Source organism: Watersipora subatra, chromosome 3, assembly GCF_963576615.1.
Source record: "Watersipora subatra chromosome 3, tzWatSuba1.1, whole genome shotgun sequence".
Taxonomy (NCBI): domain Eukaryota; kingdom Metazoa; phylum Bryozoa; class Gymnolaemata; order Cheilostomatida; family Watersiporidae; genus Watersipora; species Watersipora subatra.
In genome coordinates this window covers 55,252,083-55,264,057 of record NC_088710.1, presented here as the reverse complement: position 1 = coordinate 55,264,057, position 11,975 = coordinate 55,252,083, and the positions used below count along the sequence as shown (strand labels likewise).

The following is an 11,975-nucleotide window of genomic DNA, read 5'->3' as shown; positions in this document are numbered from 1 at the left end:
CTTTTCATGTCATATTCACCGTGCCTTTCACACCCAACATGTCATACCTAATACACTATAACTAATAATACCATGTCCAACATATTAATAAATCTTATCGCATTTAGTGTGTCATATCCAGTATACTATATATAGCATATGACATTCTCATATCATGTTCAACATATGATATACAGTAGCTCATATGCACTGATTCATTTGTTTACTAACATATTCAACATATTATATTAAGTATGACCCTCTAATTATTGAATGCAAGAAAATGAAACTCACCAGAAACATGCCAATGTTTCAATCGCGTTAAAAGGTATAGAGAAAATAACCAATATTGATTGTAAAGGTTTTCAGCTTTGTGTGATTCATTGAAATTAGAAAGCATCAAAATTGTAAAAACACATAGCTCTCGCTGTATCCTCAGTGTACCGAAGCAACATCCCAGCTGTTTTAAAATATCTGTTACTGACAATGGCAATGAATAACATTTTAAAGAGCATTGAGTACTTGCCAACAATGTTGAAAATGCAAAAAAGTTGAATCAGTTAAAAATGGTTGAAATATAGGATTCATATTTTTTCTTTCTATATCTGAATTTTTTACTAGAGAGTTAAGAATTTTCTGTGAATTGTTTGGTTTTTTGCTATTATTATATCTCACAGCTTTCTAGTGTATATCACAAAAGTTTTCAAGTCTTTCGAGATTTCATAATTAAACAAAAGTGACATACCATGTTAAATGGCAATAGCTGCTCTATATAGAACTGTGAGTAAAGAGGGATAGACTAATATGAGAGACTAATATGAGATATTGTAGTAACTTCATGACGGAGTAGACCGCTACTCCGTCATGAAGTTACTTCAAATGTGAAGATTAGATTCAATATACTAATTAAAGCACATAAATTACATAATTTTTTTATTATATATTTCAATACATCAGAGTCTTGGCTTTTGAATGAGTCTATATTCAATACACAAAGAATAATAGAACTATGAAAAACGGGGTGTCAAAAGTACGTCCTGCAAAAAAAACCACTTGGTTCAGGTACTCAAAATGTGACGTCCTAATTCTCATTTAGCCTTAGGTCGTCGATCCCTTTCGCTGCCATTGAGGCTGCGTTTTTCTGTGACAATCGGTGCTGTTAAACCCGGAGAGCGCTAATAATAAACTAAGATTCTAGATAATCAACAATGCCCGCCATCGTGCTAACGCCCGACCAATACAAACACATGTTCTGGGTTAATTAATTATGCTTCAATAAATGTACTGTCGTTGATAAAGGTAATGAAATCACATCGATTAAATTATGACTTGCGGTTGCGTGGCCCTTGGACTAAATGTCAATCGCACTTTCGCGATATCACGCAATGCTTGAAATTAATTAGTCTCAGTCGCCACCCTCAAAATCACATTAAAAATAAAGAGCTAGTGCATAATATCATCGGGAAGATATAGTATGGTTCTTGGAGTCTGAGGTACATATCATAGAAATAATATGTACATGGAGAACTAATGACACTGATTCCTTTGTCATCTTCATTGGTTCTCTGGAGTTGTCCTACCTTCGCCTGCCACTAGCGCCATTATCGTAATTACCATAGTTGATAAATAAGCGGTAAGAGGACACAACAACGAATATGAGAATTGTGAAGTCACAATTTCCGAGACTATGCCAGTAAACTTTTTCGCGGTAGAGCTCTGGGGAAATCCTATAAACACCAGCCAATGTCAGTCTCACCATGGCAAACAATAGCTCATTCGAAAGCCAAGACTCTGATGTATTGAAATATACAATAAAAAAATTATGTAATTTATGTGCTTTAATTATATCGCCAAAACAATCATAGTTCTAGACCTTGCAAGATAGTAAGTACATGAGGTATAAACAGTTTAGACATCTATAAATGTATGCATGAAACAAATATGCATGTTTGTTTTATCATTCCTCTACCAGCACAGTCAATACTTAAAACAAATCTGTGCATGTGCCATGGGTGTTTCAATTCAAGTATTTTTCAGCATTTGGTCGAGAATAGAATAAAAAATTATCTTAGCACATTTATATTCATAGAGAAAGTGTTTGTATTACAAAGTTTTTGTACATTAGAACACCATTTGCAATTGGCATGTCATGACAGTGGAGAGCCCATCATAGTGCACTTTCCTCCATTTAGCTATATGAAAGCTTTTGTATTACCATATCATGGAATATAACATTGGTTTTGATCTGATAAACACAAGGCGAAACCTTAGAATAATTATCTTGATAACCAGTGGTATTTAGAAATTGTTACCAATCACCTTGAGTAAACCTGCCATGACCATTTGTTGAGCTTAACTTTGGGCACAAGGTTCACGAGTCAGGAAGCCATCAGCGCAAATATCATTGACCATTTGAGAATAACTATGTGTCATTAGGTCTTGTGGGTATAGGCAATAACGAAAACACATCATAACATACTCAGAGTATGGTAGCCTACACATTGAGAAAAATATTAAGTAAAACATGTAGACAGCTATTGCTGAAGGTCATGGACTATGTTTAAGTGAAGAGAAAGAACATAGGAGCAATGAATAGCACACTTTTTGCAAATGTAAAACATGTGAATGATAAAAACTCAGGGTTTGTCAATCTAGCTAGGAATATTAGCAAAAATCTGTTCAAAATTTACTCAGTATTAAATTCAGAACTGATAGAACACTAATAATACTTGATACATACAAAATGATTCAACTAGTATAGCAAATAATGCTGCTGACATCCATGCTAAATGGAGTATCAGATATGATAAAATGCTGTGAAAGTAAATTTACTCATAACTACCTTCCCCAAATGTTTTTCAATTTGGAATATGTATTACTGATTGAGCTAATAGTATTCAAGTAAATGGTATCAAAGCTTTGATGAGCTGTTAAAAAACAAACTGCAAAGAAAAGATGAACTCAGAGAATGTAAGAAGGGTAATATAAGCAGCCAGTTGAAATTAAGAGTACAACCAGCCAAAATGGTAGGAGCACAAAAAATTATTATATTAATAGGCTTACTAGAGACTGTTATTGGACAATCAAAGAAATATTAAACTGAGGTGTTAAAGAGCATGTACGCCTACATGAGCATGCCTGCCAACTCTCATGCATTGGGCGTTAGAAACACGCAACTGCCCCATGCCTCACGCATTTCACGCCCATGTCACGCAATAGCCCCTTTTACCTAAGCAAACCTTTTTTTCCCAATCTTCAAGTAGTAATCATATACTTACTACTAATAAACAACTATGTATAAACATATTTGTGGTATTCTCATCTACCAATAACCTTCATGACATGTGATTTTCATATGGAGTTATATTATCTTTCGCTGTGGTGTTTTTATAAGCTAAGAAAATTTACCCCACTTATCAAATCCTCGCGTTGTCATTGCCCCCAAAATAGACTCTCACTCTTTTCCCCACTCTAGGGTTGGCAGGCCTGTATATGAGCCAACAATGTAAGGCTTCTATTAAGTGCAACGAGAGTCGGTTGAGTAAGGTTACCAAAGGGGCTCTTGAATTATTATCGTGATAATTATATTATTTAAATTTTTCTGATGGTTAACATAAGTAACAAAGCACAATTAATGAGACATCAGTTTTTGTGTAATTATTATTAATGAACGCGTCATGGATTATCATAGTTGACACGCGTGAACAGAACACTTTCTCATTAATAGTTGCTGAATTTCAAGTTTACTAATTCATTATCATTACGAAGCACCGAACGATACTCGGGAACAACGCTTTTTCAGTAACTAGTTTAGGCAGTGTGTGTGTATGTACGAAGTGTTACAGAACGTGTTTTAACGACAGACATGTTTTATGTATGAAATGGCAGGTACAAAATCGAACTATAGATTGTTTGTCAAGCTTCTATAAACACACTTCAATAAACTTCTAATAATGCATTTTGCAAAAACAAGTCATCCGCCGCTTAAAAAAACTTATTAGCTCGCGCATAAAGAAATTGAAGTTGTTTCGCTGTTTTCACCGACCTTGACATCTGTTTTCCCTTTTCATCTAGTACTAAAAGGGTTCGCCACGCAGTCAAACAAACGGTCCTTTTCTGTTAATAGAAGCATTTTTCCAAAGTAGGTATGCGATTAGGTATCTTGACATATATTAAATAACTTAATGTTGTAAAGCTAACATTAGCACGATTCTCAACAAAATTTGACTTATGCGTAAATCCACGTAAGTTCCTTATGTGCTTGAAACGCCCGTGCGGCAGCTCACGATACAAACTCGATATGGTTTCACGTTAGAATCTTATTAAGTCATTTGCTATCAAAACTTGCTTCAAGGCCTTTTGTTTTTTTGTTTTATAGTCAACAAAGAGAATTACTAATCTAATGAATGAGATCTAATTAATAAGAGCACCCTGCATATTTACATAAGTTTACCATGAGAGATATCTAATTGTTTCTTTAGATGTGTATGTGCAAGTTATCTAACAGTTTTTAAAAAGCAACGTAAGATATTTAACAAAGATTTATATCTTTTGTTTGGTATTGATTTAACTTAAATAAAACATTATTTCTAAGTTGACAGCCATTGGGAGGAGCAATGAAAGTGATTGCAAGTGTATGAAAGGAAGCAAAATAGCATGCATGCCCAAAATAATGAACAAAAGAGAGTAATACGAACGAAAAAGCTAGAAGACAAATTTGGTAAAATGATGAGCCATTGGTGAAGCCATGTTTTTGCTGCAGTACTCTCTAGTCTTGTTTGTTACCTTATTTTAATGCTTCTATTGCATAATGAAATAAGGTAGATAGGGTGTGAGGTGGAGCACAAACTACAACACTCTCACGAGAAGTTCATGCAAATAGTCAAAAGGAGTTGCTGATGTGCTAAAAGACTGGAAAAACAAATATGAGACTAGAAGAACTCAACATATATAGACAAAATTTTGTGTGTGACTAGTGAAAATATGGCATGCGAATGGACATGGTGTGAGTGAGCCCATTGAAAATATTAAGTCAGATTACCAGCTCTGGTAGGATTTCTCCTACATCCGGTGAGTCATCTGGAAGTGTAACAGTTGCATGTAAAATCTAGTTTTTTCAAAGACCATTGTAGTTCCCCTAACTTCAGCTTCAAATGCAGCCTTCTCAAGAGCTCATGTGAAGATTACCAACTTTTAGATACATGTTCAAGTATTAATGTAGAACGAGTTTGAGGTTGAGGCCGCAGCACCAATAAGCCATAGGAGTTTGTCATTAATTATTGAATGTCTTATATATTTTGTCATCAATTGCTAAATGCTTTACTGGACTGATAATTTCTATCTTGCCATAAAATTTATAAAATCAAGTTTGAGGTATTTTTGGCCAATCATTCTTAAATATACCTGGGTGTTACACACATTCCTTCTTATGCAATTGAAAGGTAATCCATTAATTGTTGTTTTACCGCTTCTACACCTTGCCTTTAACTTATTTTGAATAATTCAAGCTTTCCTTTTCTTAATGCAAAACTTTATTTTAACTGTCAGTTTCATCTCTAATTATTATGCGTAATAGATTTTTATAGCATTTGTTTCATACAAAATAATAATCAGCTCTCTCTTTCCATAATTAGTTTCTCATTGGATGTTTAGAGGTTTTGTAATCCTGCTAGAATTTATGCCTGTCAGTTGCATAATATTCATTGTAGTGTGCGACATTTTTGACCTACATTTTGGAATGGACTGACAAGACTTATTTATACATTTGTTGTAAATATGCAACAAGACGCTGTCAATACTGACGCCCCTTCATCTGTCTCCAGCAGTACCGATGCCGTGAGTGGAACCAATTTTGGAACTCCGGGTATGAGATTAATCTGTTCACACTAGTACAATTAAACTTATATAAGCGCGCACCAAACCCATCCATGGACATATTTCTAGTGGGAAATAATTACATGGGTGTAACTCAAATGGTCGTGGAAGGTCGGCAGCTAAATGATTTCTGAGCTCATTTAGATTATGAACACTTCAGTTTAAAACCCTAATTACCAGTTGCCTGCAATTGAGTTTTGTATCGCTAATAACAGACAAGTAGGCATGCTGAATGGTAAAATCTACTTACATTATTGACATTGCTGCTGGCTTCTGCGGCTAGTATGTTGTGATGATAAGTAACTCCAAGGCAAAGGCTTTGTTATTTTTTAAACTGTCTCTGATTCGTGACATTTCAATTAGTTTTTGCGATCAAAGTTTTAAAAAACTCACAGTCATTACATTTTATTGCCATCTCAGTGAGCAGGAGCTTCGTATTAGACCCATTTGATAAACCACCAGTGCTTGTTAGTGTCAAGGAAAAATGTGTTTGCTTACAGATAGCTTACTAAAAGTTAGCAGATTCATAGTTCGTGATATATAGATGAATCTCTCCAAAAAATATTATTACTACCATCTAGGCTGTTATTATCTATTTGTATTTATTGTTTTTGTTGAGTAGTATCAAGTGTGCTGCATGCACCAGCTGCAAGTCTATCATCTCAATTTGCTGGAGTCAACCTGCTGAGTCAGCCGACAGCAGTCAGCTCTGGTTTATTATCTAATCCACCAGTTTCTCTCTCATCCCCTCAACCCTCTCAGGTGAGACCTTGTGAAGTGAAACTAGCATTTTGCCTCCAGTATGTTACATGTAAGTCATACTGAGAATTTGGAAATAGACAAAATTCTAAGTGCATTTGCTATAATTTATCACCGTCTTGCTTATTTTAAATTAGTGAATAGATAGATGGAACAATGATAGTTCATAGGTAGAATATTGCGCTTACAGACACGTCATTCTGCTTGTATTTTTAATACATTAAGTTACTGGTATATTATTTTGTGCAATTGTTGCATCGTTGCAGCCTACACTTCTCTCAGGATACACTCCACCTATATCTGCTCCGGTATCTGTGACTCCTTTGACACCATTGCCTTCATTTCCACCTATCAGTACTTCTATTGGGACGGCTGCTGGACCTCCACCAAAAACTGGCTTCCAGCCTGTTCCACATAGCTTGCAAGAGTATGAGACTCATTCTCATCTCCCTGGATCTCCACCATCAGTAAGTAACTTTCCAACACTAGCCTGATATTGTGTTTTTAGTTTTCTTATGCCTGTTGTCAGAGTTTCACTATACAAAAGCTGGCGGGACTTGTCTACTCATGAACACCTTCGTATTTGTATTCTTATTGATTGCTCCATATACTCACAAGTGTAGTTTCTTATGTGTCTCTAACAAATTTACGCCAACTCTGAAATTTCACAACAACAATTAAGTGGTTTTTAAGCTTGTGCTCGTTTATAATCATTTTGCTGGAGTACTTGGTGAACTGGGGACATCAGAGACCTGTATTATTTCCTAGGCTTCTGTAGATATTCGACTTTCGATCTGACTATTAGTTTCAAATATTTTCATGTCAAATATTAATGTCAGAAAGTTCCATATAGTGTAAAGTGTCAAGTTGGTGTCAAGCTGGTGCAAGTTCTCAAATTCCATTTGAATAACAAGAGCCCATAATTAGCCTTAAAAGTATCGTTTTCTCTCTTGCTGCACTTGGGAGAAAAAGAAAGGGATATAGGGGTATCAACATTATATATATTTTATATATTTAATTTTTACTTTGCTATAGGCATATATACAATTTTTTTTGTAACAGGCCTTTTTGTCAAAAAAAGAATGAAAATAGATTTGGATTGACATTGAAGGTGTGCGCTCAACTTAGCATAAAATTACTGTAATCATGGACTCTAAATCAAGTGAAAGTGATAAGAAAAAAAGGGAAAAGTTGTCGATACAAATAATACCCACAGTTACTGTACAGCCAATAAATTAATAAGTTAAGTTTAGTTTTAGGCTATTTACATGTATTTTTTTGCTTCATATAACATAAAATGCCTACAATGTAAATGTTCCCAGAATGGAATATATGCTTTCTGTGGGCTCCTACTGCTAGTCTTGTATGTCTTGTGCCGAACTAAAAACACTTGCTGTTTCCATTTTAGCATGAAGCAGCCAGCCACACACTAGCTAATCAATCCGTGCCTAAGCCGGCTCCTGCAGGAGTTAACATATTTACCCCGACCTATGACCCCAATGCTATTCCATCTCCATACAGCTCTCCTGCCACGATGGCTCCTACTTACTCTCCACCTGCTCCTATGGGTCAGCACTTGTCTATTGTTATATATGCTTTGATGCTGGCTCATTGTACAGGAAAGTTTTAGTGCAACCAGAAGTGCTGCTCTAATTTTAAACTTGGCACTAACTAGCACTCTTCCAGGTCATCACCGTTCCTTCCGTAGTTGCGGTCTGACAATATCTCTTTTATATAAAAGATGGTGAGAGGGCATATGTAGAATAGTACATGACTGATCCGCATTGCAGGTGGCATACACTCCAACAACAGCTCACTTGTACAGTTAGACATGCCTACGTCAGGGCAGACGACTGCTCAGCCACTCCAGTCGCCACAGGATCTCACCTCTCTCCTTGAGTGGCTCAAAACCAATGAGACTGTCAACAAGATGATGCAGAAAGCCAAGGTATGGGATGGGATGGGATGATGGGTGAATTCATGTCATCTTTATCTTAGTAACTTCAAGTTGAATTCACCACATGTATCTCAAGTCTCTAATGACGATGTCTTTCATGCCCATACCGGATTAATACCAGATTTTTTTGTAATGACTATTTTTTTACCCAACAATCTGTTTTCTACATATTATCTCTGGCATGAAAATCGTTGCCAAACTGATCTGAGGTAACAACCTCATGCAGACAAAAGTAAATCACTACTGAGATCATTCTCTGCTGCGTGTCATATCTTGGGTTTAAATTATTTTTTTTGTATTTAGTACAAGCCGCAAGTATCCTATTGCTCAGCTCTTGTTTTTAGCATTATGGGTCACCTCTAAAGGCTTATTGGCAGTGGAACAATACATCACTAAATCAGCCATGAGACAAATCCCTTCTTCAATTTTTCAGAGTCTGCAATTAATAAATGCGCTATTTTTCCTTAGGTTGGTGTAGAGACTGTCATCACTGCTATGGATCCACAGATGAAGGATGTTCTTTGTAAGTACCTGTTTTATTTTTTGTCGATCGCTCTATATGTTTGAGTAATGCGTACTAGAATAAAAAGGTATTTTCAAATCCGCCGACTCAGTTATATCACACCTACCTGAAGATTGTTTTGTTTTGAACCTGTCAAGAGTAAGATAATTTTACTTTGATCGTAAGGAGCAAAACCACCTCTAGTTAACTATTGTCAAAGCGAGTACCTTCGGTTGACCCAAGGATAGGTCGCACTATAATCTGAGTTAAGCTGAAACTTATGCGATCCACTGGTATGCGTAATAAAAGCTGATGCATAAGGAAAAAACTTAATTTATAGGACTATATACGGTACGACAGTACATTACGAAATTTAAATATTACGTGCGCATAGATAATATAACTGCAACGAAGTACTAGTATAAAGGTCAAGGTCTCCCATCACACGCCGTTGGTGCATCGCTTAAAAAGCAATGGGACTAATGAACTGATATAATTAAAGAATTTTTAGCAGCATCAGCACAGTGGTTTGGTAGAGATCCTTTATAAATATATGTATTATGCAAAAGAAAGGCTTTTAAAGCTTAATAATGCTTATATTTCTGAGTCATTGCAATCACCGATTTGGTGTGACTTGACGACAGAGCTGTGCAGTTTACCGTTTATTTCAGTGGATAAGTCGTTCTTTTAATATTTTCACTGCCGTATGCGCGTTTATGCGCAATCTATGGTCGACTGCGGTATGCGCTTTTTGTGAATTTTCCAGCAATTGAACTTAATTTTGTTATCTGTTAACATAATCAATGATCTTTAGTATTTTTATGATATTGACAGTGTTGTCCAAAGATTTTTCTATAAAATTAGCCTAAATTCGCGAAACAGTTTTAAATCTTTGTTGGGGAGTTTCCAACTCAAAAATGCACATTTTCTCTTTTTAACATTCAAACTATTTAGTGTTATTATGTCCTCTGCAAACGCCTCCCGTGTTAAAAACCGAATAGCTTTTGTTGATATTATAGCCGATTCAGATTCAAAATTAATTTAATACTCAGACAATGAAAGTGACAGCACTGACTCTGATGGTGGTGAAAGTAAGTTTTGTAGAGTAAGGAATATAGGATCGTTATAACTTCGTAGGGATTGTAACTTTACAAAGCTTTAGCAAGGTGCATGGTATAGATACATTGGATTTTTTGCATAGCTCTGTTTGTTAACATGTTTGCAACATAAAATATATAACGAAAATGTTCTATATAGGATTTGAAATGGAAAAAATTGTATATAGATGCAGCCAAATTGGCAATTCTTAGTACAATGGCTAGCTGTAGGCCGAAAGCTAAATTTGTACATGGATGGCAGTGAAAGAGTTAATTATGACCGATTTTTTGATAAGAAAAAATTCGACCGATCCGTGAGTATATACAGTATTTAATAGCAGGGATTCCTTTTCAACTCAGGAGTTTGCTCTGATTCATAAAATACCAGCCAAAGAAGTTTTTAAATTTTATGGATTTTACGGGTTTGTACTGCATCTTAGCATTTGCAGGCTGTCTGCAGCAATAACAAAGGCAATGTTAGGTAGCATTATTTGTTGCCTGACATGTTTGCCCAAAGGTGGTGACCTATACACTGGTACTGCACTATACACGAATAATAGGAGTTTGTGGAAACTAGTTATAATGTGATCCCGTGAAGAGCAGGCCATTGAAGTTTAATGAGTTGGAACTGCATATTTATTCTGATGTTCTAATAAATGTATTTCTAATAGCTCAGCTTTTATTTGTTGATCCATTGTTGCAGTCTCCGGAGGTGATATTGACATTGTGGTTGCCTCTTCTAAGCCTGTCAAAGTGGAATCTGTGAAAGAAGCATTTCAGAAAGCATTTGGTAGAGCCACTGTATATGGAAAGGTTTGTCTTTACATAATACGATGAGTATCGTGGTGATAACCCTTATGAGCCCAAATGTGTCAATGAATTATTTGCTTCCTTGCTAACAGAGCTACTCCAATGTCTGATAACTCAACTAACTATCATTTGGACCAAGTAAAATAAACACATTTTACTGCTGTCAGCAGTGAAATATGTCACATATTCACATGGTCTGTTCTCTGTCAGACATTCGTGTGGTCTGTTGCTGCAGGATAGCCAACCTAACATTGCTCCACAGCCGGTAGGATTCTCCTCAGGTATCAAAGGCAGTGAAGAAAGGATAAACAACTTGCGAAGGAATGGATTAGTCAGTGACAGACAAGTATGTGTGGCTGTTGAAAACTTCATAGTGGACCTCCAGTCAGAGCAGTGAGTTACACAACTGATTAGAGATGTTCTTGAGTCTGTCTAAATAGACCTGTTTCATGTCCTAGTAAATTTCTGATTTGTGCTATATTTTTAGCTTATAAGATTAATTGTATAACTCTGAACTTGTGTGCAAAGTATATGCTACTAACATTTTTTGTGTCATCGAATTCTCCAGGTGGTATGATATCGCTTGCCTCATGCTCTCTGACCCTGTGAACAACATCACTCTGCACACATTCAGCCAGGCCACACCGGTGCATACGGAATACGTACAACAGGCCCAAGCTGAAACTCCATCTGACTATAGCTTGTCTTGGTCAGGCCTGTCTGTCACAATTGGCAGCGTCATGTACAAACACAACACTGCCATAGATCCTACCAACTGGCATGCATACTATGGGGGTGTTAGCAGGGGTGAGACGTTGTTGATGGCTGCAAGGCAGCTTGCTTACATGTATAAGGGACGCCTGTCTAAGGGTTATTGATAATTCAACTCTTACTCTACTGTGATGTTTCTACATGAATTTTGATGGCTTCTCTTGAACACACTACTCTGGACAAACATTCTCTTTGCTACACTAGCATACTATTGTTGACACACATC

At 36.2% G+C, this 11,975-nt stretch overlaps 1 protein-coding gene across 3 annotated transcripts; it reads left to right on the top strand.

The window, feature by feature from the left end:
• The first annotated feature begins 4,056 nt into the window (after positions 1–4,056).
• LOC137389589 (protein PRRC1-like) lies at positions 4,057–11,967 on the top strand. Of its 3 annotated transcripts, none has more exons than XM_068075640.1 (10): positions 4,057–4,120; positions 5,688–5,842; positions 6,476–6,615; positions 6,879–7,079; positions 8,021–8,180; positions 8,403–8,560; positions 9,038–9,092; positions 10,872–10,981; positions 11,214–11,371; positions 11,547–11,967. In XM_068075640.1, the coding sequence occupies exons 2-10, from the start codon at positions 5,755–5,757 to the stop codon at positions 11,854–11,856; spliced, it is 1,380 nt and encodes a 459-aa protein (XP_067931741.1). In that variant the 5' UTR covers positions 4,057–4,120; positions 5,688–5,754; the 3' UTR covers positions 11,857–11,967. The 3 variants fall into 3 exon arrangements, with proteins under 3 accessions (XP_067931741.1, XP_067931743.1, XP_067931742.1); XM_068075642.1 differs by having other exon boundaries at positions 4,062–4,124; XM_068075641.1 differs by having other exon boundaries at positions 4,083–4,223.
• Positions 11,968–11,975: the final 8 nt, after the last annotated feature.